This window comes from Catharus ustulatus, chromosome 5 (genome assembly GCF_009819885.2).
Source record: "Catharus ustulatus isolate bCatUst1 chromosome 5, bCatUst1.pri.v2, whole genome shotgun sequence".
Classification (NCBI taxonomy): domain Eukaryota; kingdom Metazoa; phylum Chordata; class Aves; order Passeriformes; family Turdidae; genus Catharus; species Catharus ustulatus.
In genome coordinates, this window is record NC_046225.1 from 15,430,899 (window position 1) to 15,456,752 (window position 25,854).

Consider the following 25,854-nt stretch of genomic DNA (forward strand, 5'->3'; position numbering starts at 1 on the left):
ACAGCGAGCTGCTCCGAGCCACCCTTCTGTCGCCGGCAAACTCGCCATTGACAAGGTCCCCGCTGGCATTCCCGGTGCCCCGGGATCCTTTCCCGCAGCGGGGGGACACGGGGGCCCCACGGAGCCACAGCTGAGCGCTAAGACAAGGCCCGTCCATCCGCGGCGGGACGGAGCAAACAACAAGTGCGGCAGCCCTGGGGTCGGGGGAGCGCTGCCGACAGCTGGCTGCCCGCCTGTGCGCACCTCGGCCCTCCTGGGCAGGGAACTTCACCCACCCGCGCTCCAACACCTGCTCCTCCCGAGCGCCAGCGGCATCTTCTACTTCGATGGCACGGGCTTCCAGAATTAAATATGGGCCACTGAAACCTTTGTCTGTGGGGAGCCGGAGAGTCGGGGAAGGTGCGGGCCGGGGGAGCGATGGGGGCCGGGGGAGCGGTGAGGGCGGAGCGGTGCGGGCCGGGCAGCGGGGCCGGGGGAGCGGAGCGGGCCGGAGAGCGAGGTCGCGCTGCCGCGGGGGCGCGGCGGGGGGCGGCCGCGGGCGGAGCCGGAGCCGCTGCCGGAGCCGGGGCCGGGGCGGAGCGGGCGGCCCGGGGCCACCATTGGCTGTCGCTATGCGGTGCCCGCGGCCGCCCCCCGCCCGTCCCCGCCGCGGTGCGGGGCGCAGCCGGCGGCGCGGCGGCTCCATGGAGGCGGCGGCGGCAGCAACAGATGCGGCGGCGGCGCGTCCCGGCCGCCCGTAGCCGCTGCGGGGCCGCGCTGCGCGGGGGCCGCCGCCGCCCCTCCCCAGCGCCCGGCCGGAGCCATGGCCGCGGCCCGGAGGGCGGCCGGCGGCGAGGCGGGCTCGGCGGGCGGAGGGCAGGCCATCGTCTGGCGCAACGTGGTGCTCATGGGGCTGCTGCACCTGGGCGCCGTGTACGCGCTGAGCCTGGTGCCGCGGGCGCACATCCTCACCCTGCTCTGGGGTGAGTGCGGGGGTGCGCTACAGGTGGGGCGGGGGGCGGCGGGACCCCGGGGCGGGCCCGTCTCGGTTTCCCCGTGCCCGTCCCTGTGGGCTGGCGCGGTGCCTTTTGTTCCCGATCCCCCCCCGGAGCTCCCGGGGTGCCAGCGCCGCGCCGGGCCCGCGGTTGCTGTAGAAACAGGAGGCGCTCCCCCTCCGGTTGCGTTTATCAGGTTTTTTAGTTAAAAAAGCCCAGTCAGGCGCTGGTGTCTCGGTGTGAAGGTCTGAGGGAGGACGCGCTGGCCGTCCCCGTGCTCTTTCACCGTGTCACTTTCTGAACATGTACGGATTTCTGCTCCGGCTCGGAGTAGAAAATCTGCTCGTGGTTTGTTTGTCGGGGAAGGTGGTAGGAATTTCCATTAGGAAAGATGTGAAAGTCGAGTAAGAGCTGTAAGGTGCTGGCACAGAGAGGATAAGCCGGGCTCTGCTTTCTGAGGGGAGATGGCTTGCAGCGTCTGTCCTGCCAGCCGTGAAAATCCAAGGATTCGGTTTGGGGAAGAGAAAATGAAATACAGCGTCTTTCCTTCCATCCCACAGTGGTGAGGTCCTTTTTTCTCCACAGAAGAATGGTGCTGGGAGAAAATGGTACATAGAAGCGCTGCAGTATTGTGCAAGGCTTGTCAGGGTTTGTGGGACCAAATAGATGGTGAATGTCAGCATCACTGTTCAGCAGGCAGAACTGTATATTGATTCATATCAATCTCGGGGGCCAAGAGGGTAAAAACTTGAGTGCTGCTTGCAGCTGATGCAATTTCTTGGATAAATAACCTGCTTTGAGGTGAGTGCAGAGTATAACATCCTGGGATTCTTTTATACAGAGGAAATAAGAGTCTCTGCTGCAGGGACTCACAGACCTGGAATTTTGGTTGTTCGGCTGCCATCCTTACTGTTGAGGTGACTCTTCAGAAGACCCAGCTAAATGCTTTGGAAATCAGGCTTATTCCTTCTGTTTGGCGGAGTCCTAAATCTCTTTTCACAGGTTCAGCTTTTGATATTCAGTCTGTCTTAAACCCCCAGAAATTTCCACCATTGCTGCTTGCAGTTGGGAAATTAATCTTTCCATCAGTTCCCATCCTCAGTTTCTGGGTCCCTGGAGGGCACCTGCATTTCACTGGCAGCCTGGTTTGCACAGTCCCTCCCCTGGCTTGCTCATGGCCAGAAGAGGTTTGTGGGGTGGTTGTATTTTGCATAGTTTCCTTCTGTAAGCACTGCTCCTCTTGCCTCCCTATTCCTGGTTGTGTTCAGGCTGATTTCATAGTTTGTCTTGGCCACAGCTTGGAGATCAGGGAGACCAGGAGAGCCCGTGGGAGCTGTGTGACTGGAATGCACAGCCTGTGGTCTGCTTTCAACCCTTTTAGGTCCTGTTGTGTGCAGGCAGGTGGGCTTTCTTTTTCTGTTTTGCCTTTCCAAGAAGACAATTTGAAATCATCTCTGATTTCACTGTGCTTAATTACAAAAATCCCTGAGGCTGGAGGCAAAGGACAGAATTACCAATTCAGCCCTCCATCCCCTGAGGTATTTTTTTCCTGGTAGAGATTAAACAGACGCTAGATAATAAGCAATTCTCAATGACTTTACAGCTTAATGCCTTTCCTTCTGACAGTGAGAGCCTCTCATTTCTTGGCATCGTTATTTTTAACAGCCACCCTAGAGCAGACCACAGAGTTTTTACAGGAGTTTGGTGGGTGGTTTTTACAGGGGCTCCACAGCAGGGAGCAAGTGCTCTGGCTCCAGCTGTCCTGGACACTGTGTGCCACTCTCACATCTGGCTGCTGCCAGCTCTGCTCCCCTCCGAGGTGCTGAGCAGTGTGAAAATACACACCCTCCTGCAGAATATGTCAGACAAATCAGCTTGCTGTCATGCTGGTGACCTGTTTCTGAGATCCCTCTGAGCGACTCAGGGTAGATAAAAAAGGGTGGCTGTTGCTCAAGTTGACAAACGCACCTCGCTTCGATGTGTAAGGAGCCAACCGGTGAAGTTGTGTTGGAAGGAGTAAGTGTCAATCAGAGGTGTCCCTTGCCCTCCCCAGCTCTCCACATCTCCTTCCCTGTGCAGATCAGCTGTGACACTGCCTTTCTGTGGGTGCTGGCTGCCAGCCAGCCTTGGGAGCAGGTCTGGCAAAACTTGGATGCTATCAGAGTAGTGTCAGGTAGTGCGGGGATGGATGTGTGTACGCTGAAGGGTGCAGATGGAGGAGCTGCAGCCTTCCATGCATCCCTCTATGGTTTTCCTTCTCTTCCCAAGGATGCTTCCCAGTGATTCTGTGCAAGCCCTTGCATTGCTCCACTCCGTGTTCCCACCACTGCTCCCCCATGGATAAGCTGCAGGAACAAGTGTGCTGGGAGTGGGATGCCAGTGCTGGCTGGGACCTCCATGGTGTCTGGCAGGAAGCCGACAGCTTCCCATGACTCACCACTGCCTACTTGGCTTTTTACCTTCTCCTCCTCCAAGATATCCACCTCTTGTTGTGTTCTCCCCTGGGGGAGGCCGGGTACAAACCCTCCCTGTGTGCAGGGCTTGCACTCCTCCTTGCCTCCCCACCCCCGGAGGCAGCTGATGCAGCACCGTTTGCAAAGTGGAGCTGGAATGCCACTGTGCCACCTAGAAAACAGCTGTTCAGGCCAAGCTGCCTGCTCGGCAGGGCTCATTTCCATTGGTAATGTATTGACATTTGTCCAGCCGTACATAATAGACAATGGGGAAGCGCTGCCAAGGAAGGCTCAGCTGGTTGTTTACTCAGGATTATCTGTGCTCCTCTGTTCCCACTGCCTCCCGCACCAGCACCTTGAGCTGCAGCTTCCCACACCCCAGGTGGAGCTGGGGCTGCACAGGGGATCCCAAACAGCACTCTGGGTGGTGCAGAGCTGGGGATGTGAATCAGTGCAGAACCGGGAATTGGGTTGTCTTTCAAGGGATGTACAGATAAGCTGGTTAAAACACAGGCTTTCAGGGCCATCCCAGTGTCTCTGTGGAATTTGGTTTCAGTCCAAGCTGAACAAAAACAGTGAAATTACTCATGTCAGAATTTTCCATGAGCTGGGAGCTGCCTTGACCCCAGAGGCCGCAGACGGTGTGTGTGAGGGACGGAGCAGCCCCGGGCTGTGCCCGTGGGACCGCTGTGAAACCGGCCCAGAGGATTTGGAATGTCCCCTGCTGCAGGAGCCTGGGCTCACTGGGAGCTCTCTTGCCTTGCTCTTTGCCAGCCTGACTTGTGGTTTGGTGCAGGGGTGGGTGGAGAAGACCCTGCTGCCTTCTCCCTGGTGCTCAACACCACAGAGGTTTGGAGGGGAGGCATTGCCGTTCTCTCCAGGCTCCCAGGAAGAACTATAACAGGGTAGGAATAGCTCACTGCTAATGGACTGGTTGGACCAAGCATGCAGATTTTCCAGGAGTGAACTTGTGCAAAGGGGTGCTTGTGGCCAGCTGGGGCTGTGGCTCACTGATGTCCCCTTTTGGGCTGGACGTGCTGCCCCACCTTCCAGAGGTCACCTGGGAGGAAACTGTGCAAGGTTCATCCCCTACAACAGTAATGGCCATTAAATGATGCTTCTTAACCAGGACCCTCCTTGCTCCAGTCAGGTCCACCCTGTGGCAGTCCCGGTATCTATTTGATTTAGGAAAGTAAACTGAAAAACTCTAAAATCCTTGTGCAGAAGGAAGTACCAGCATGTTTCGCTGCAGGACCAAATGCTAACACTGCTCACAGTTTCTTTTGGTGAGCTCATGATAACTTCTTAAAGACTCCATCTTGGGGATCATGATTGTTTCAGATTTTGTTTGGAAAAAAGGTGCTTTTTAGTCTCTGCAGAGAGCTCATGAGGAAGGACTTGAAGTAGCCAAAGTAATTTTAGGAAATAGAGCCACCACAAAAGAGATTAGGCTATTTACCTGCTTTAGAACCTTTAATTTCAGGCTGCTGAAACAACTTTAAAAACTTGAGCAAGCATGGCCACCCAGAAATCCCAAACCACCTGGATGTGCTTGGCTGAGCTGCCTGAGGGAGGAGTGGATGTCACACGCTGCTGTGCCTTGCCAGACCCTGGGGTTGGGAAGGAGGATGGCCTTGCCTTAACGGTGCTCATAAGGGAAAGGAGGCTTGTTGCTGTTTTTAGGAGCGTTTAGGAGATGTTTTAGTGCTCCTGAGAGCACCAGATTGTTCAAGTTCAGGCATGGTGGGCCCTCTGCCTTGCTTATTCTCAGCTTGCCCCCTGCCCCTGCTGAGTTGCAAACTGCAGCTCCTGGGATGCCTGGATCCCTTCAGTAAAAGAGATTAAAGCAATTGTGGTCTTAGCACTTTTGCTTATTGCCTCTTTCTCGGGCTGCTGATAGGTAGCACACCTGTGTAATGAGGCACAGGTTGCTGTTGTGCACTGCAGATGCAAGTTTTATTGGTCCTGCATGAATCCAGAGTCCTGGATATTCTTGAGTGCCACCTGCTGGCTTTCTGGTTATTAACTGGTTTTAATCCCAAACCATTTCTACGTACAGTGTTGGAAACTCTGCGCAGACAGCTGTAAATAAAAAAATCCTAGCTCCAGGGAAGATCCCCTTGGTACCTCTGTGGATGAAGGAGAGTGAAAATATTTTACACCCAATGAAATGGAGACATTTGATGGAAAGTTCTCTGTCACTCCTGCTGCCACTCTGGAGAGTGGTGATGCTCCTCTGTGGCCTGACAGTGGTGAGGTTTCTGCAGGTGAGGTTTTGGGCCAGAAATAGGGAACAAATGCATTTATCTTGGATACTTAGCAGGAAAGGCTCAATGAACAGAAGGACCTTTCCTCATACTCCCTGCAGTGATCTCCTGTTTGCTGGCTCCCAGAACAGTCCCAGCCATGAGCAGGGAGCAGCTCTGGGAGGTTTCTGTGGAATACAGGAGGCTGGCCTTGTTGTCCATCAGCCCCCAGCTCCACCATGCTTTCAGCAGTTCAAGACTGCAGCTGATGATGAGTGGAGAAGAGGTGGAGCATCTGAATGTTCATTGCATCTCTGAGGTGCACATCTGCACAGGGAGAGTAACCTGCTTGTCTCCCGAGAAGTTTTGGATGAATTTTCCTCCCCTGGCCCATTTGAAAGCATAGTTATATTGCTGTCACTTAATAGCCAAATTCTTGGCTTGTTCCTTCCATCCTGGCATCAAGAGCTGAGCTCCCATAATCTCTGACAAGAACAAAGTCTTTTCTCAAACAGTGTTTCTCTCATTAAAAAAGGCATGAACCCTGGCTCTGGGGCACGTCTGGGACTGGTCTGAGCTCCATGTCCATGGTAAAGCTTGGAACACACCCTCACCTAATGTGCAGATAGAACAGCATCACAGATTCACTTGGGTTGGAAAAGACCTCTAAGATCATCAAAACCAACCATTAGCCTACACTGCCAAGTCCACCACTAAACCGTGTCCCTAAGCACCACAGCTGCACATCTTTTAAATCCACACAGGGGTGGAGACTCCACCACTTCCCTGGGCAGCCTGTTCATGGAATAGGTGTGGATGGATGCAGTCACACAAGTGTTCCTGGTTCTGTTCAAGAGTCCTGCTCTGAGGTGATCTCCTGTTGAGGGCACTCCTGCCTGTTGGATGTTTTCCCTTCCCAAGTGTTCGCTCCTCTCTTGTTTTAACTGTTGCTGGAGATGGTCCCTTAAGGTCTTGTCTGTTACAATATTCAGCTCTAAGTATGTGTTTTTTCCTTATCCTGGTCCTTTCCTTATCCTGGTTTCATTCCCAGTGCATTGGTGATGCTACTGTGTTGTTTCCCTCTGTTCTGTGTGCTGACATCATGTGGTCACTGCATGGCAAAGGAATGGGGAAAAAATTCCATTGTGTGATGGTCCTTTGGTCCTGTTGCTCTCAGGAGTGGGTTCAAGGCACTCCTGAAGAGTTCCTGCAGTGGGAATGGATGAGTGAGCAGCGAAGCTGTGTGTGTTTGACATTTGGGTATCTGCTCTCACCCATGCTCCAACCAAGCCACAAGAACATCAAGCACTCTTTCCCTTTGATCTGTGTGATGAGAGTAGAAATCCCTGTCTGAATTTGGCAGGATTGTTGGCATTTGGGCTGCCCCCTGACATCATGGGCTTGGGAGAAGCATCCCTGTGAAGCAGCCCCTTGAAGGCAAGGTTTGTTGGCACCCCCAGGACTGGTTGTGGCAAACACACAAAAGCCCAGCTGAAGGCCACAAAAGCATAAAGTGCCTTCTTTAGCCATGGTCCACCAGTCCCTGAGCTGGTGCAGGCAGCTCTGGGGAGTCACCAGGGATTTCTGGTTCTAGCTTTTCATCTTTGGTTACGTGTGCAGGTGGGGATGGCAGAATACAGGCTCTGAGGAGTTTCAGTGGATGAGTCAGGATGAACTTTTCTGCAGGAGAAGTCCCAAGGGGCTTACTGCATTGAATTTAGTGTGGTTCCTCATCTCTGCCACTCCACCTACCCTCCCTGCAGTCACAGTTGCACTTGTAACTAACACTGATATGATAATTGAAGCCAAGCAATTTCTTGTAATCAGATTTTATTTTTACCATGTAGGCTGACAATAAAATGTGCTGCCCCACTGGAGAGTGAAACATTACCAATTACTGTGCTAAGTAAAGCAAAGCTTGTGTGAAACAGAGGGAAAGGCTGTTTGTGATGCTGACATGGGGAATCATGTGCCTGCCATCATTCTTGTGCAGGGGCCTCAACAGCAAGGGATGGGGATTTCTGGAGGATTTTTCTCAAGACATTTTTGGATAGTGACATCTCAAATGATGTTCTGAGTGCTAGAGCTCACTGGAGGAGCAGAGCTGGACTGGGGCAGGGCTGTTTGTGCTGGAGGGACACAAGTGAGGGGTCATTGAGGGAGTGTGGGGGCAATCATCTGGTGAGGTCCCCTGGGGAGCATCAGCCTGCCCACACAAAAGGTCTCCTCCTCTGCCCTGGCACCATCCTCCAGCCTGGCTAGCTGACATGTTCAGGGCAGGGGGCTTGTGCCTTCTAATTTTAATGAGGTTTAGCACTTGCAGCCTAGCTCTGAGGCTAAAATTGCCAGGAGAGAAGGTAGGAAGAAGCCATTTTTTTGCAATAGGTTTTGCTCTGTGCTCTGTTTGGTTTTGGAAGGGGGAGGGAAAAGGTGTAGCAGCTGATAGCATACAAGTGGAGCAGACATAAGGCATCTAGGTAAGGTGCAGTGATACATAAGGAAGAATCATCTGGACTGTAATGTCCTGGAAAGTCAGACCCATGAGATTTCTGCTTCGATGGTCGTGGGGAGGGCACTGGGTCAGAACAGTCATGTACCTGGTTCTGCACAGGGCGAGCTTTGGCTTTGTCCCTTTTTGGAGGGATGCTAAACAATAACTAAACAATAACTAAACCTTCTTCCTCAGGGCAGAACTGCCTGCTGAACGCAGGGCTCTGGGGTGTTGTGCTAATGGCTTAGCTGTGCTATTTCTTTACTCTGTCCCTGAAAAAAGAGGTAAAATTGGCATTTATTCTATCTTGGCATTTATAGAGCACTTAAAACCCACCAGAGCCCGAGTCAGTGTGCGGATTGAGGACAGCAGTGAGGTCACTGGGAGAGAAGTGAAATCTGCCTGTGGTTTTGTGATGACGCAGGACCCAGCTGAGCTGAGGCAGGCTACACATAAGCACCAAAAATTTCAGAGAAGCCAAAGCATCTTCCAGCCTTCTCTTTTGATCTAAAAATATATGTAAGCTCTTCAGCATCTTAAGGCAATCTTCAGTTGCTGGTGAGTTCAGGGAATATGTATTTCCTTCTTAGGGAAGTTCTAGCATTGGTTGGAATAATTACTGTCAGCCACAATTTCCTTTGCTCTATTGGCTTGATTTATGTCACATTGGCTGCAGTTGTCAATATGAACATTTCTGCTATTCCAACTGGAATAAAGTCTTTTGTATACTCAGCCAAAAGTGCTGGCTCTGAGGAATGTTCCTGAAAATGCAGATGCAGGCATGTGCATCCAGGCAGAGGCAGCCTGGATTTCATGAGCTGGTGATGGCAGGGCCAAGGGGATGTGATAGATGGCTTCTCCTGGAGCTCCACCGTGGTACAGAGGAGCAGGAGCAGGGCATCGTGAGAAATCATCTTCCCTGCAGCTCTGAAAATCCGCTTCCCTTTTGCCTTTGATGTGTTTCCTCTTATCTCTGTCTCTCTTGGCTCAATTTAGAGTAGCTCAGAGGATGTGTAGATCTAATTTTAGATGAAACTTTCTGGCCTGAGCTTTCACATGTTTGGTCTCCACAGGAAAGCACGGCTCCCCGTGAGAGCTGGCATGACCTGTATGGTGGGCGGCCCAGGGAATTGCTGCTGCTGCACGCCAGTGCTTTTTAATTCTCATTTGCTCGCTTGAATCCAGCCCAAGGAGCTTTTGATGCCAGCCTTTGATAGTTAGCAGTGCTCAGTGAGCAGAGGGTTGGCTAGCACAGCAGTGTTTCCTTCCCAGAGACCCCAGAGCCAGAGAACTAATTCAACATCGCTTCTTGGCAGCAATTTAAGGACTAAGGTGAAAATTTCTTCCTCCTTAATTAATGTAGTTCCAGGTCAGAAAATAAGACTTTTGTAGTAGGATGCTGCAAGTTAAGTGATATGTTACTGCTCCCTGGTGTCTATTTGCTGTGGAGGAAGAGATGTCCAAGGTTTCCCTGGAGTTTAGCAGTTGAGATGTATACAGGGGACTTGATATCTACATCTAAGAATGCTGCATGTTGACCCTGACCTTCCCACTGGTGCAGTGCATGACATCAGCCAGCATTTTTAACTGAGTGTTTGGAAAGACTGCTGGCCTGATTTGAGGCAGGAAGACTTTCCATTCTGAAGGCAGACATGGTATTTTAGGAAAATGTATCCCCTAACTTGGCATTATCTACTGAAAGCATAAAAGAGCATATGAGGTACCACAAAATTATCAGCTGCATTTCTGGTCTGAGCCCTGATGTTGAATCCAAAGAGAATCTTCTACCTCTGTCTGTGTGTGAAGTGAAGGGGAGGATCTCTTAGGAGTTCAGAAGAGACTAGGCAAGGTGCAGTTACTGAAATGGTTGGCAGTGCTGTCCTGAATTTCAGTGGGAATGAAGTTACGCTCTACTGGAAGTACTTTCCCTGGTTTGGCCATGTTTATCTTAAATCTGCCACTGAATAACAGCAAAACCCCAAAAGTGAGGAGGATAAGGAGATACAGAATATGCAGATGCGATTTAATTTTTAGAAGGAAGAAAATCATCACTGGAAGTTACAGGAGTGTTACATATTTATGACAGTCAGACAGCTTTGCATGTTTGTGCTTGAGCAACTTGCTGTTTATATATCTCATGCAGTTCTTGCAGCATAATGGAAAACTTTGGGTTTGACTCATTTGGTTAATAAAATTCCCAAACAAGCAATTTTTGTCTGAACTGAATAAGCACAGGATGCTAGTGTGTAAGCAGACAAAAGTTTCATGTCCAATCCTGTAATCTTTAATCCTCGAGTAGTTTGGTTTTTTTTAATACAAATGAGTCAAGTTGTGGTATCCTTTTATATACAGGGGAGGAAAAATGGCTTGTGCTAAGACGAAAATTTCTCAGCAGCTTGCTTGAGACTTTGCTGGCTACTGTGGAGAGAGAATTTCCACCAAATGGTGTCATGTCATGAGTTATCTTCATCCTGAACAGTATTTTAAGGTCAGCTGTATCCAACTGCCCTCTTGTTGAAGTGGTAATGTCAACTCTTGTTGAAGGGGTAACTTCTTGAAGAGGTTACCTCTTCTTGTTGAAGAGGTAACAGATGTCCACAGGTGAAGCACAGCCCCTGCATTTGTTAAATTGAATTCCCCAAGCAAAAGATGTGCTTTCTTTGCCATCAGTGTGATTAGAATTCACATATGAGGAAATTCCTCCCTCTTGTATCCATGGGATCTCGCCTCCTGATCCTTGAACTGCTGGGGGACACTGTGTCTGTAAAAGTGTATAAGCATTTTCTGAATATAAGTTCAGGCTGGGCCTGGGAATGTGTCAGACTTTGTAGGCTAAGCAGTGTTGGGAATATCATGACCCAGCAGTGGGACTTCCATCAGAACAGAGTGCTGTGTGCTTCTGAAGCTGTCCCCAAAAAGATGGCAATAGAAGAGCTAAGGTTTTTCCAAAATAACAACTGGAGGGCAAAGACACCACTGCAGGAGTAGCTCCCTGAGCACGTGCAAAGTAATGCTGGGGTTGGTTGTGAGCAGGCTTTGCATCAGTGGATTGACAGGAGGGGACAGCAGCCAGCACAGCATTAAATGGGGCTGATAGCCTCAGAACAAGACTCAAAACCAAGGCCCTGACCCTTGGTGGCTATCCTGACCCAAGGTCTGTCACCCTCCTGGTCAGAGCAAGTGTGAGAACAACTCTGGGACAGCCTCCAGTGATTACTTGCCTTGGTAATTACTTTTCAGGTACTCTCTGTGAAAAATGTCACATCTTGAAGTCCACACCACTTGAAGTGTGCAGGCAGTGCTAGTGCAACAGTAGCTGGCCTGTGTTGTCTCTTTTTTTTTCGTTTTTAATTTATTTTTTAATGCTTATTTAATTCAGACTCCTCTGCACAGCAGCTCCCCTTACCCCTGTTAGAAGAAAGTATGGGGCTAGGTGAGCCATGCTCTGATCTCACAAGGCCTGCCCTCTGTCTTGAAGGGGTTCAAAGGAGTCAGAACTTTCCCCCATGTTTATCCCCATTGTTGGTCCTGGAGAGACTGGGAGTTTCTGCCCTGCTTGCTGGCACTGATGTAATACACCCCAATCCTGGCTGATGTAAGATGTGTCATCACTTGACTTAAAACTAAGTCTGCTCCAGGACCAGAAAAAAGTTTCTTACATGCTGTAACATGCAAAAAAGCTCAAAGGTTCACAGAAGTTGCCCAGTTCCAAAGTGCGTTCGGAAAATAGGGCTGTGGTGGGGTCTGTGTTTGGAACAACTCACAGAGAGCAAACTGTGGCAAATGCTAGGTTCAGAGTAGTCACCTTGCTGTGGTTGAATGCAGTGTTCAAGTCCCTGTGAAGGGACTGGGAGTCACATGGGAGAGAGATGCTGGCAGTGAGACTGGTAAGGGCTGATTCCCTTCCCTGCTCCTGGCCCTGCTGTCCCTCCTGTCTGTGCCATCCACACACTGGGATCAGGGATCAGAGCCACTGGGTGTGAGCTGGTGCCAGGCTCTGGGTGCTGCCACCCCATGGGAACAACTGTGTGACATTATTCTGTTTTTAAAGAATTTTAAAGATGGTTTGTGCATTGACAGTAGTATTGCTGTGAACATGCAGTTGATTTTGTTTCACTGCTCCTGTTTTCCTGTGTGATGTATCGTCCCTCTTGAGATAATTGTGATTTGCTCCATCTAGCTGGTTTATGTTTGACATTGGTAATGTGTGAATAGTTTCTATCCCATGGTGTGCCCTTGTCATCTGTGCTGAACAAGGATGTCCAGTCATCTCCTGGCTTTTGGGAGCCAGAATTGTTTGTTCAGATATGCAGAGTGAACCCAGTGTTGGTTGAGCATCTACTTTTGGTTGATTTGGTTTTTTTAATAATGAGATAAAAGTCTAAGTCAATCTTTAATGTGCTGAGTTCACAAACAATAAATACATATCTTTATAATGTGGTCCCAGATTTCAGAAACAGAAGAAGTTCTAATTTTGATATTTAGCTTAAAACAGAATTGAAATCTTCAGGGAGTGAGATCTTCTCCAATTTAAGCAACCACTAAGGTCAGAGGATGATTTCCTGATGCCAGTGAAGTAGATACAGACTGTGGCAACATCTCTCCATATCTTCATAAGAAGTCAGTTCCCTGGATACTGAGATTTTCAGGAAAGTTTGGCACTGGGCTTAGTAAAGCTTTTCTGGAAATCAGCTATGGGCATAATGAGTTGTTCTGAAAAAGGTGTCTCAAATGTTTGATGTTGTTGGTTTCCCATCCATTTTTTAATTATTTGCCTGGTGTAGTTTTCATTGCTTCTGTCTGACGGTGAGATGTACCTCTGTGCCTGCTGCTCAAAATCACACTGATGTCTTGCTGCCTTATCATATGGCCCACTGGGAATATTTTATGGACTGTTGGTGATCCTCCTTTCAGGCTTCTGCTTTCCCAAGCTTCTCATGTTCATCACAGATCCCTGTCTCCAATTACCCCTCCCTAAACTACATTACTTTGCTTTGTCTTTGAACCTTTCCTTCCCAGTTTCTGCATGGATCCTTCCGTGTTTTCTTAGCTCTGTCACTGCTGCTCCAAAAATAGCATCATCCACTGTTCTAATTAGCATGCTGTTTGCCTTTGTTTCAGGTCATTAATAAGAATGTTGAATAAAAATCTTCTGCCTATTGATTCTGGCATGTTCCCATAAATAGCATTTGTGCACAGGCAGCGTATTGGAAGCCTAGCAACCCTCCAGCTCCCTGCCTGCACATCACTTCAACCTCATGTGTCTTGTCTCTTGCATCCTCTCCCTGTCCCTGTGCACTGGGTCTCTCTTTTGTCCTTTTGCACAGGTTTACTTGCTGTTTTTTCTTCCCCCACTTCCTCCTTGTTCCCTCTTTTAAGTGGCTCTTCCTCTGTTCCAGTTTGGAATCATTTTGCTTATACTGTGCTTTGTTGAGTGAGCTGGTTGGAAATGCTCCTGTCAGACCTTAGCAGAGCATGCAAAGGACCCATCTGGCTATTTTACCAATTTCCTCTTTGTACATTAGCTATCCCACTAAATTAAAAAGAAATATAACATTAATTGTTTGAATTCCAGGTTGTTAATTGGTACTTTTCTTGTGGCTTTTTTTTCCCTTGTTTTTCTACAATAAATATTATTTACTCTTATTACTTAGGAAATCCATTTAGCTACGTTTTTAAGAGGGTGTTTTCAGTATAAGAAGGAATTACTATTAACTGTCTGCTTTGCTCCATATTGCAATCCTTTTGTGTTCCACTGACATGTCCACCCCTACACACACTCCTATCCCTGAAAATGGGACAGGTAAGCAATCAGTGGCTTTCTTCTCATACAGGTACTGTAGCTGTGCATGATTAATATATAATCAAATGGTTGGTAGTCTGATTTTTGGTTTGAGATCCTAATTTATTCTGCAAAGGAGAGCTTGAGACCCATTCCTTACATGGCAAATATTTGTTACCTTGGCTACTTATATATTGGGAATTAGTGGTCAAATATTATTTTCGGGCACCTTAATTGCTGTAAGAATCACAAAACTTGCTATCACCAAGCAGTGCATTTGTCTGACAGGATTTGTTTCTGCTCTGACACTGAACCTCCTGAGTAATTTTGTTTGTTTGTTTCTGGGGATGTTCCAACCCTCGGGATTTATATTAGGAAGATTCCTGCTCTTGTGATTCCTCCTCTGCAAAGCCAAAAAATAGGCATGGTGCGTGGGTATAAGTCCCAGCTGTCCTTGATCACTTCAACACTGCAGGGGTGGGCTGGCGCTGGCAAGTCCCCTTGGGGCTGGAAAGGGCCAGAGGGGTTTGTCTCTGATTGTGTTCACTGCAGATATTCCATATTCTGTTACCTACCAGCCTCCTTCTTACTCTGGCCAGAGAAGAGAAGTGAAATCAACCCTAGCGTCACGTATCTCTCACTTTACCCATTTGTCTTTCATTCTTGTTGTAAGCAATCATTCATGATTAAGATGGATGGGTGCCCTTGAGAAGCACTTGGTCAATTAAATGATTTGTTGCTTTGAAGTGGGAGAAAAGCCCCCTTGTGCTTTAAGGAAGCAAAGAAACTGCTGAAGCTGGGAGATTTCAGCTCATGACTAGCAAGAGGTTTATCAGTCATAAAGCCCACAGAAAATACGTTCTTGTAATGATTCAGGACTCTAACCTTAATATATGTTTGCTGGATATTGTCAGTATTCTGTGTGTCACAGATCTGTTCCCACAATTACAGGCATTTGAGTGATTTGGAAGGCTTTATTTAGTGATTTTTCTGCACAGCTCAACATCACACGGAGCAAATGGTAGGATAGGTTCTCCCTAATTTCATAGAAGTCCAACTCCTTGCTCTAAGAAGACATATACAAGAACTGCAACTCTGCAGTGGAGACTGGACTGTGAGGAATTGTGGTGTCAGCATTTTTACTGATCTGAGAGTAATCTGTAAATTCAGCAAAATCTGTAGATAATATGCAGAGAGAATGCATGATTTTAGTACATTTCTGTGGCTCTCCTCAGGTAAGTGGAAATTTTAATTTCATGATAGACTTCAGTGCACTGGGAATAACAGCACAAATGAGCCTTTTCTAGGAGTACCATGAGCATTCAGCCTGCTGAAAATCAGAATTGCCTCTTCAATGATGGCACCCAAAGCAGGTTTTAGAGAGGCATCATCTTTACTGGGACCATTTTGACTCCAGCTGTCTGCTGCATCTTGTGGGAAAGGCTTTGGTTTGCTGTACAGGAGACAGGGATTTTGGCCATGGACATAATGGCAAGCAGTTTGGGTAAATCTGTTTTTGATGGATCCACCAGCGGAGTGGAAAAACTCCATTTACTTCTTCAGTCTGCAGAATGACAATCAATGTGAAGTATGGTTGCTGTTATTTTCCCAAATATCTTTCCATTCTATTTTCTCTCAGATGCTGCAGTTTCAAGCACTGTGAGCTGGGAGTTGATAGAGGGACACAGTAGACACACACCTACATATACATTTGTTTTCTTTTTGCAAAGACAAATGTTTTACATTACATACTGAAAAAAGCAGACTGTGAATTCCTGTCAAGCCACTGCCTGTCTAACAGGGTTCCCTGGCAGACAGACTCTTGTGCAGACACAAGTACAAAACCCCTTTTTGGGAATCTCATTTTCCCTATTCTGGTAACTCTGTTTAGGTATTTGAAATAGGCTGTTTTTTTACCAAAACATGTCTGTGTAGGGTGTCAGGGAGCCCTGGCTAGACAACACATTGCTGCAGATGGTGTAAATTGATTTGAAGTTGTCCTGTAATATTCTTTAATGTTTGAATCTGCTCTGGTTTTAATTTTTACACTTGCACAATAAACCTGTCCTCTTCAGGCAAAGAGTCTGTGAGGCAGAGTTGTGCTGAGACCCTCACCTCCTGTCTGCCCAGCCTGGTCTCCTGAGTGACCCTGCAGGTGTTGCCAGACAGGACAAGGAGCATCTTTACAGCAAGGAGAGCACAAACAATGTCAGTTGGCCCCGTGGCACAATCTGTGTTTTGTTTTTGTGTCTTTCAGCGTATTTCTGTTTCCTGATGACGGCTCTGGGTGTGACAGCTGGCGCGCACCGCCTGTGGAGCCACCGCTCCTACAAAGCCAAGCTGCCTTTGAGGATCTTCCTGGCTGCAGCTAACTCCATGGCTTTCCAGGTGAGCTCCTGTTGCCTGTTCAGATTCTTGGCCTCCAGGCAGCTCTCTCTGCTGTGCAGGGATCCCCTCAGCTTAGAGACAGCAAAAGAAAGAAATAAAAAAACCTGGCAGAAAGACAGAAAGACATTTATTTGCTATAACACATTCTGCTGGCTCAGGGGATGCAGAGCCCCTCTCACCACCCACGTAACAAAGTGCACTGGGCAGACCAGGAGCAATAATTACATTAGGACCAAGCTGAACATGACCAAATTGGAGGCTTAGCACCCCAGCAACTGATCTGTGGCGCAGGTCAGGCCCCACACTTCACAGGACAGCGTGGAGACTTTTATAAGGGCCAATTCGATGCAAATGTGGCTGTGTGTAACCAAGAGTCTGTTCATCCAGGCAGCTGGAGACTTTGTGCCCCAGAAAGGAGAGCAGGCATCCTTTCACTATCTTAATTTATCTCTGTTTTATGCAGCGTTTTTCACCAGCCAAATTCAAATACGTTTGTGAAGAAGTGTGTTACTAGCTCTGTACTTGCTGGTAGGCAGTCCTAGACCACAGAAACACTTGTGTAACACCCAGCTGGTTGTAGGAGTTAGCCCTGAACCAGGATCTGCTCAGTGTGAATTTGGTTCCTCCTCTGGCTGGTGAGGATAGAGATAGGAACCTGCACTAAAATTAAACTTACTGAGCTTGGCTGCCATGGCCCCTTGTGGCACCGTGTACCACATATGTGTACATTGTGCCCTGAGTTTTCATCTTTTTCCTTGTAATCTGGTTGGTTGACTTTTTGTTCATTTGCCTTGACAGAGAATGAAAAGAGTCCCTTTATCTACCTTTGTACTGCTCATTTATCATCTTTGATTTTTTCTTTTTTAAGGTAGGAAGAATTAATTAGTTAGTCCCTCCACACATTACAAAGAGCACAATGCTTTTGCTTGAAAATGGAAATGTGTCCATTTTGACTATAACCTTTCTTTATTCTGAACCATTTTCCATCTGCTGCTTAGTTCCTTGCAGAGCTTTACAAGCCCTTTTTGCTCAGCGTGTTAAACAACTGTTTGGAGTTTTGAGAAGCCCTTGGTACTGCCTCCCTGTTACACAGCTGATCTTATCTTTCACGAGTAATTTAAATGAATGTGTAGAGCTGTTTGCAGTGAGCCTGCACACAGGAATTTCATTGCATTCTGCTCCCCTGTTGCTATGGATTTTACTGTTAGCTGCATTGGCCTCATCACTGCTTTTGTCTGAGGACATGGTGGGATTCTGAAGCAGGGAAGTACTTCAAAGTGGCTTCAAGCCACCCTTGTGCCCTTCATATCAGAAATAAGAGGAAAGGCCAAATTACCCACTCTAAATCTGAAGCCTGCTCCTAATTACTATGATATCCATTGCCTGTAAAGGCTATTTCCACCACCACAAATAGACAGTGAGTGATGAGTTTTCAGGTCCACCTCCTTCACGTTGGCTGTGGGAGGAAGAGGTAGCACTGGAGATGCATGCAGCATCCCTGGATGCTAAATGAGGAGGAAATATTCAGAATTCTTGAAGGGCAGGGGAAGGAAACTCTGCTGTAGAGTTTTAGCTTGATACTGCCTGGGCTGTGACATGCTGTAACTCCTCTGAAATACCATCAGTTGCAGCCACTTTTGCCCTGTGGATTATTTTATGATTGGAACATACTGAGCTGTGTTTCTTCTCTCCATCTAGAATGCAGCTGTCATAATTTTGAAAGACTGTGCTTCTTGCTGTCACTTGTCTTTTTCAGACGTAGACAATACCTGGCTTATTGATCTCCTAGTATTTGAGTTCCAGCACCTCAGCTGGTGCCATCTCTGTGGCACAACCTGTGTTTGTGCTGGGTGCATTTGTACACAGCAGGAGGGGTGGTGTGGAAATCTGTGTCACACAGGCCAGGCTATTGGCACATTTCAGTCTGCAGGTTTGTTAAGGGACCTGCTAATGAAACCTCATGGCTGCATCACTGGCACTGCATGATGCTGTTGCTTTCTCCTTTGGAAGGGATTTCACCCCTGTGTTTGCCCGAAACTTGATCAAAAGTGGTATGTTCTTGAAAAATGGTTGCTAATAATACACTTGGAGCATATTTACACATGCTGTGCTCCAGTTCTTGGTGTATTTATTGTCAACAGTTCTGGCCTCAGGCCTTTATTTCCTCTTAGCCTTTGTGGTTTTTAATTAGATGTGATTCAGTTGTTTCAAGCTTCCTAACCCTTTCATCTGGGGAATTGAGGGTTTTTTTGCCAGTTCTGCAGGCATTTGCTGTGACATGAAAAACCAAGTTAATTTCTCACATTATCATTGCTTTTCCTGGTTATCTGCTGTCCCACAAACGACTTTATCAAGTGCTCTTGTGACAAACTGATCAGTAGTCTCACTTGACAAATTATTTCTGGTTAAGAAAGAAGACCTTTTCTAAGTGTGCTTCTTGCATAACCCTGTTTTATTTTTAAGTTACTTAATGTTGACATTTTCCAGTCATATGGATATTCCCACTGAAGCCACTTGAAGCAGTGTAGAGATTCTCATTCCTTTTGATTTCTCTGTAGGAAGGTAGAGGTCTCCCCTTATTCTCACTGAGGACTTGGGTGACCTCCTTTGGTTTTTTGCAGTTAACTTTGTTTTGTCATGCAGTGAGATAGTTAAGGTGCAACACACTGGAGCACTGGCAAGGGGCTGATCTTTGCTGTCTCCTTTTAGTGGCTTAGATGTGTCAGTGCTGCAGAAAAATGTCCCCCTCATCCCCAGCCTACTCCCAGTGTTCACTACATGACAACAGTAAAGGGCTGGGCACAGCTGAATGCAGTGGAGCCGAGGTCTTTCCAGGACTCTTGTTCCTCACTTGTCCCTGGTGTGCTCTTGCAGGCAGAGAGCATTTTTGCAAAGCTGAAATTGGACATGGAGCCATTTGAGCTGGATCCTTTAGCTGTTCTTTGCAGTTGTTCCCAGAGTCCCCTCAGTGCTTTCTCTCAAATGTTGGTAGCTGAAAGAAAGAGCAATGATTTCTGTGCTTTCAGCACAGGGCTTTTGCCCCACAAAATATAGGTACACACAGTTTCATTATCCTGTGGTATATTCAGTGCCCAGATGGGTGGTGCCCTGTTCTTCAGAGATACTGCAAATGATTTGCTCAGTTCTATTGGCAACAAAGCTGCTGTGGTTGGTGGTTGTGGGTGCTGTTCCTAAAAGTAACCCAAGCCTTTTGAAAGAAAGGCATTTCTTGGTATTTCTTGGGTATTTCTGCTTGGGTACCTCTCTGACCGTGCAGAGATGGAGATAGCAACCTCTGCTAAGAACTCTCTGATTGCAGTTCAAGCTCCTGTGGATCTGGGCATTAACTGACATTTCCATGTTTTGGTGCTGGTGTTGAGCAGTTCAATTCTTAGATGAGTGTATGGCCTGAGGTTTGCAAGTGCTGAATGTGCTTACAGTGCCCTGCACTAATAGCTCAGCACCACTGCAAAAGCCACCAGTTTAGTCGATTGCATCCAGCCAGGGCATCCTGCAGAGCAAACTAGGAGGTTGAAATCCCTTCGGCTGAGTGAACTCAGAAAGTCTCTCTTTATGGATCCAAGTGTGAAATTGTGGTCCATCCCTTCCTCCCTGCCCACATGATTCCATTTTCAGCCATAAGGCATTTCAGTGACATGTTGTTCACTACAGTTAGTTGTAGTGATCCACAAGCTCTGTCCCATTTTCAGCACTGTGTTTGTGCCTGGAAGGCACCAGCTGCAACCAGCTGAGAAAGAGGATGCCAGAACTGAGAGTCTCTGTACAGTAGTCCCCTGAAAATAAATATACAAGGTTCCCCACAGCACAGTCTTAAAATAACAATGTAAACTTGTATGTACCCAGTCCCAGTAGCCCATCCTCAGACACCCAGGGCAGACTGATGATGGTAACTCCAAAGAGGCTCTCACAGCCATTTCCAGCCCTGAGACTTGTCCAGTCTGTGTCACCAGTTCCCAGATCAGGTCTGTTCTGTGTGGGGACTGACAGGAGTGGTGCGATGGGCTGGCTGGCTGCAAAGCTGGGGGTTTTAGTCAACAACCTCTTCTGAGGAGCATCAGAGAGGGGCTTGCTGCTGTTACTACGTGTGGGAGGACTGGAGGCTGTGGTGCCTGACCCCTCTCCTCTCACCCCACTTTTTCTATTTTTTGTGCAGAACGACATCTACGAGTGGAGCCGGGACCACCGCGTGCACCACAAGTACTCGGAGACAGACGCGGACCCGCACAACGCCCGCCGCGGCTTCTTCTTCTCCCACATCGGCTGGCTCTTCGTGCGCAAGCACCGCGACGTCATCGAGAAGGGCAGGAAGCTGGATTTCACTGACCTGCTGGAAGACCCTGTCGTCAGGTTCCAGAGAAAGTGAGTGTGAGCGCTGGGCCCTGTGTGCAGAGATCCTCCCGCCTGGTGGTCTGGTTGTGGCTCATTTTCATCTCTCTCTTTTCCATCCCTGCCGCCTTGGCTGCAGGTGCTGGGATGCCTTTCCTCTGGCCCCCACTATTCCCATGTGGCTGTCACTTGCTGGCTGTCCTTGCAGGCTCTGTGGCACAAGCAGTGAGCCCTGTCCTTGTGCTTCTGCTTTCCCAAAAAGCCAGGGCTGGTTATGAAAACAGCTGTGGCAGAAGTTGCTCGGATTTTGGCCGCCTTCTTTGATCACAGGAGGAAACTCTACAGTCACTAATTGCCTGAGCACAGAAGTTCACATTTCACTCTGCAAAGCCCTCTTTGGCACCCCTGGGCCAGTGCAGGCCAAGTGCCACCTCTCCCAAGACTGCCATTCTATACAGGATTAATTATCTCCCTTGGGAATTAGCACAGTCCTAGCTCAGTTTGCTACATACCCTTTGAGAGCTGGGAATTGAGCAACATCCTTTATGCTCTATGTGAGTACCTGCATTTTAGGCACAAGAAGTCTTTCTGCTTGCAAGCATTTCATCCAGACACTTTGGAAAACTGCTTAAGGCCATTTCTGTGTGCTTTCTGATTGACAGGAGCAGTCAGTTAAATCTAAAAATTAGGGTTTGTTCTGCTGGTGCACAGATTTCTCTAAAGCAAAAAAATTACCCTTGTAATGGAAATCTTCCAGGTGTGAGGAATACTTCCCTCCACGTATGGTTGCTTTTCCTGGTTCCTCAGTTGGCAGTGCTTTTTTGCAACAGCTCCCTTGCAGTTTGCCAACTCTTCTTGGTTATTACCTTTTCCAAAACAACAGCATCCCACTAGAAGCAGGCTTTACTGCTTTTGGTCATGCTGCAAAGGTTGCCTAGTGACAAGCGTGTTTTATGCAGGAAGGTTGTCTTAGCAAATGCCTTTGCTGTGGATTTGGATTTAGGAGTTTGTCCCTTACCCAGAATTTGGGTTTCTCCTGTTTAGAAGGTTACAGTGTTGGGGTTTTTTTGACAGTGTGGAAAAACTAGCAGGCCAGATCACTAAGAATCATAATAAATCCTTCTTGTCATGTTTTGTTTTAAGGCCAAATTGTTAGCTTTGTGGAATTTAGTGGTGCTGCTGAGTTGTGGACAAGGTACCACTCAGTCAGTTTGAAACCACATCAGTTCAGCTGAAATCACAGTACTGCTCCAGGCACAACTTAGAGCAAAATTTATCCTCTGTGGGTGAGGGAGCAATAATCCTGCGAGTGATGTGAGAGAGGAGCTCACAGGTGAGCTGTCCCCATGACAAATTTTTGTGTGGTGAAAGCAGCAGCAGGGTTCCCCAGGCATGTGTCGAGGCATTGATTCCCCTGCGCTCTAGGTAAGGAGGTTTCTCACCCCAAGGTGGGTGTATCAGCCAAAGGGAGACAATGTACTCTGATGTTTGTTCAGATGGGAGATTTCATTTCTTCATCAAAAGACTTTGGTCTGGGCTTCTTCCATCTCGCAAGATAGTTTTAATTGGTGCTTGATAAGTTGTTTTCATATTTTATTCTATTTCTCCAGAGTGGTAGAGGCTTTGAACTTTGAAGGATTTTTCTGGACTGGAAAGTATTTTTCTCCTTCAGCTCTACTTAAATCCTGGCCTTGAACTGATGAGGTTTGTAACGTTATCAGACATCAGTGATACGAGTGGGAAATTATTTGGTACCTTTGGTGGAGCAAAGAAAGGGAACTTGTTTGTTTGGAGGGCCTTAGCTCAGGTGAGTGAGGACTGAGTTCTAGAAGAGAGCTGAGGAATGCCCTCTTCACCATGGCTGGTGTTGCTGTAGAGCTGCAAATCTGCTTCTGGAGCCCAGGATGTGAGACAACCTCCAAACAACAACAAAATACATCAGGCAAAGAACTTGCAAGGCAAGAGGTTGATTTATTTCATGCACAAGATGATCAAAACTAGCTCATATGTTACAGATGAGAACTGTGTTCATGAAAACTTCTTCCAAAAATACTGCTAATATTAACATCTTTCCAGTCCTCTGTGGGTTTTAATTGAAAGCTGTTTGTTTGTTTTTGTCAAATAAAAATGGAATCTCAAAGACTTTCAGGGAATGCAGTTTTGATGCCAGGAAAGGTTGACCTGGAACAGAGACTAGACAGAGCAAAAGGGTTAAAATAGGTATTTATTGAAAGAATACACCTTGAGCAGTGCAAGAGCCTGGCCGGGGCTACACCCAAATCAAGTGCAAGATGGATCCCAGTTACGAGTCTTTACAATTTTATAAGTTTTGGTTCATCTACATCTTGGGGTCAATTATCCAACCACAGCCCCAGGCTATGGAGTGTCAGCCCCCTGGCTTGCCCCCTTTCCTTCACTGTTGTTTGTGCTTTTTGGGTAGTGGGTGTCCTTGATTCTCTAGCTAGGAAGGGATTGTTTTGTGAAGAGAACTTAATAACACCTAATATGAAGTTTCAGGGTTGCACACTAAGCACAAAACTAATAACTGTTTAACAAATCCAAACTCTGTTTTTCCTCATCCCTTCCAGAAAACTCGACAAAAGCAGGGGTCTATTTTACACCTGTCACAGGGGGACGAACAAGATGGGTCTTACTTTGCATTCCTCTTTCCCTTGTTGCCCTGACACACCTGCAGGTATTACAAGAGCTCAGTTGTGCTGATGTGCTTTGTGATCCCCACCGTCGTGCCGTGGTACCTGTGGGGCGAGAGCCTGTGGAACGCCTACTTCCTGGCCTCCATCCTGCGGTACACCATCTCCCTGAACGTCACCTGGCTGGTCAACAGCGCCGCACACATGTACGGCAACCGCCCCTACGACAAGAACATCAACCCCAGGCAGAACACCCTGGTCACCCTGGGAGCCATCGGTGAGTGCTGCAGCCCTGGGCACAGCTCTGCCAGCTCAGAGGGATGTCCCATCTAGTTCCACCCTTGCTGGGACTCTGTGGGCCTGCAGCTGGACACGGCTTGGAGCCAGGGTTTGGAGGAGGCTGGAGCTTGTGCATCCTAGAGGAAGGTGCCCTTGTTGTACTAATGATGCCCACGTTGAAGTAACACCATGTGCTCTCTGGGAAGGGAAGTGTTAGCACCCAGCAGCAAGCTCTGCTCAGCAGAAGTGAGTGACCCCACTTCTGACTCAGTTTTGTGTCTCCCTTCTTGAAGCACTTGTGGTTTTCTTCCCTGAGCATAAAGTGTGGGACATGCCCCTTCCTACTGGGGAGGAAAGCCCAGAGCACTGAAATGGACTCTGTCTTGGGTCTGCCCCAGAGGTCTGGGGTGGAGCATGACCTCCACCAGATACAAGATTTGGGAAATGGGTGTTGGAGTGTCCTGCCCAAGCGTGTTGCTTTGTTGACAGAAGTGCCAGACGTGTGGTCTTTAAAACTCCCTCTCTGTTTTTCAGGTGAGGGTTTCCACAACTACCACCACACCTTCCCGTTTGACTACTCAGCCAGTGAGCTGGGCCTGAAGTTCAACCCCACCACCTGGTTCATTGACTTCATGTTTTGGCTGGGGTTGGTCACTGACCGCAAGCAGGCTCCAAAGGAGATGATCCAGGCTCGCAAGGAAAGGACTGGAGATGGCAGTGCGTGAGGAGCGACGCTTGGCTGTGCCAGCGCTGCTGGCTGGGTGTGTGCAGAACCCCGTGCCTGTGGTGGATTTACCTCTGGGTAAAAGGTTTTTTTTTTGTTTCAGATCGGCTGGGCTGGATTAGTTCCCCAGGAATTGATTCAGCCACAGCCTTTTTTTTTTCCTTCTTTCTTTATTAGCTGTCTTATGTCCAAACTTAAGACTATTAAGTGTAAAAATATTATATATTATTTAATATTGCAGTTAAGCGGGAGAGAGATTTGATTTTAGTCACTGTAGTTCATGTCTGAGATTTGTTGTAATTTGCTAGTTCATGGTAAATGTTGGCAGGTTGAAGGAACTAACTGTCTTTTCCAAGTGCAGTTAGGGGAGATTTTTGTTCCTACTGCTAATCTAATAAGGTTTTGAGGTGCATCTTTTGTGGGGGATGGGGCAGGGCCCAGTGTACTGTGTCAGCTGCATACTCATGGGAAGGACAGTAACACCACTGATGAAAAACAGTATGTCCAAGGGGAAAAATCACCCTGAGTTTAGTTAGATGTTAGTTTGGAAACCTGCTTTCTTCTTTTTGTTAGCCCTGTTAGCCAGCCCAGTGCACTGCTGTCTTTGCTAAATATGAAAACCATTTATTGCTGAGCAGGCTTTTGTGTTGAAGATTAGTCTCTATACAGGCCAAAATACCAACTGATGCTATATTGAGGTGGTTCTTTTGTTGTCATATATACATTGTAATTGTAAATGTATAGAGCTCAACCATGTCTTAAGCCAAATAAAGCTTTGGTTTCAATGTTTGGAGACCTAAGTCATATTCTAATCAGTCATGACCATCAATGCATGCATATTTTAGCTCCTTTTGCACAAGAGGCCTCTTAATTTCTTTTTCTGCCTTTGACTAGTGGGTCGTAGAAAACTGACCTATATCTAAGTCAGAGCCTGTACTAATATTTCAGCTGCATGCAACATCCATTGGTTTTTGAGCAGAATATAAAGACAGTTATGTAGCTTCTGAATTTTAACAGTTGCCTTGCTTAACCAAAAAAAAAAAAAGGAAAAAAAAAAGAAAAAAAGAAAAAAAATCTTTAAAAAAAGGCATGTGGATTTATTGGGACATATAGCCCTTTGTGTTAGATGTTAGCCAGTGCAGGAGAGAGGCTTTGTACTGTCAGCACTGGAGCACTTTTGAAGATAGAGGGCATGATTTTCATTTATAAAGAAGGTCACTGCCTTGCCCCTCGGAGAGGCAGTGCCTGTTTCCCAACCACACAGCCCCACACCCTGGGCAAGGCAGGGATCTCAAGATAACTGAGACTCAGGCCCAGATATTTTCAGGAAAGATGCAGAAGTGGGATAAAAATAAAATGGTTTCTTTTTTGTTCTGTTTCTTGTTTTTCAAATGATGCCATATAATATAAAAGAGTTGTCTTTATTCTGTCTTTCATCCAGCAGGTGTTTTAAAAGTGTTATTTTGCCATTAATGATGTGTAAACTCTTGAGTGATTTACAATAAACAGTTATGAGTTA

General features: G+C 47.5%; 1 protein-coding gene across 1 annotated transcript; it reads left to right on the forward strand.

Moving 5' to 3' along the window:
* The first annotated feature begins 659 nt into the window (after positions 1–659).
* Positions 660–25,854, forward strand: SCD5 (stearoyl-CoA desaturase 5). The gene is made up of 5 exons (XM_033059951.1): positions 660–962; positions 16,204–16,334; positions 20,509–20,714; positions 23,377–23,609; positions 24,146–25,854. Exons 1-5 carry the CDS (start codon positions 803–805, stop codon positions 24,334–24,336), a joined length of 921 nt encoding a protein of 306 aa, XP_032915842.1. The 5' UTR covers positions 660–802; the 3' UTR covers positions 24,337–25,854.

What these genes read in the sequence shown, in the direction of transcription:
- SCD5 (XM_033059951.1), top strand. Translation starts at nt 803, where the DNA reads ATGGCCGCGGCCCGGAGGGCGGCCGGCGGCGAGGCGGGCTCGGCGGGC. An exon ending in CATCCTCACCCTGCTCTGGG is followed by an intron (nt 963 to 16,203) that starts GTGAGTGCGGGG and finishes TGTGTCTTTCAG; the next exon opens with CGTATTTCTGTTTCCTGATG. An exon ending in GGTCACCCTGGGAGCCATCG is followed by an intron (nt 23,610 to 24,145) that starts GTGAGTGCTGCA and finishes TCTGTTTTTCAG; the next exon opens with GTGAGGGTTTCCACAACTAC.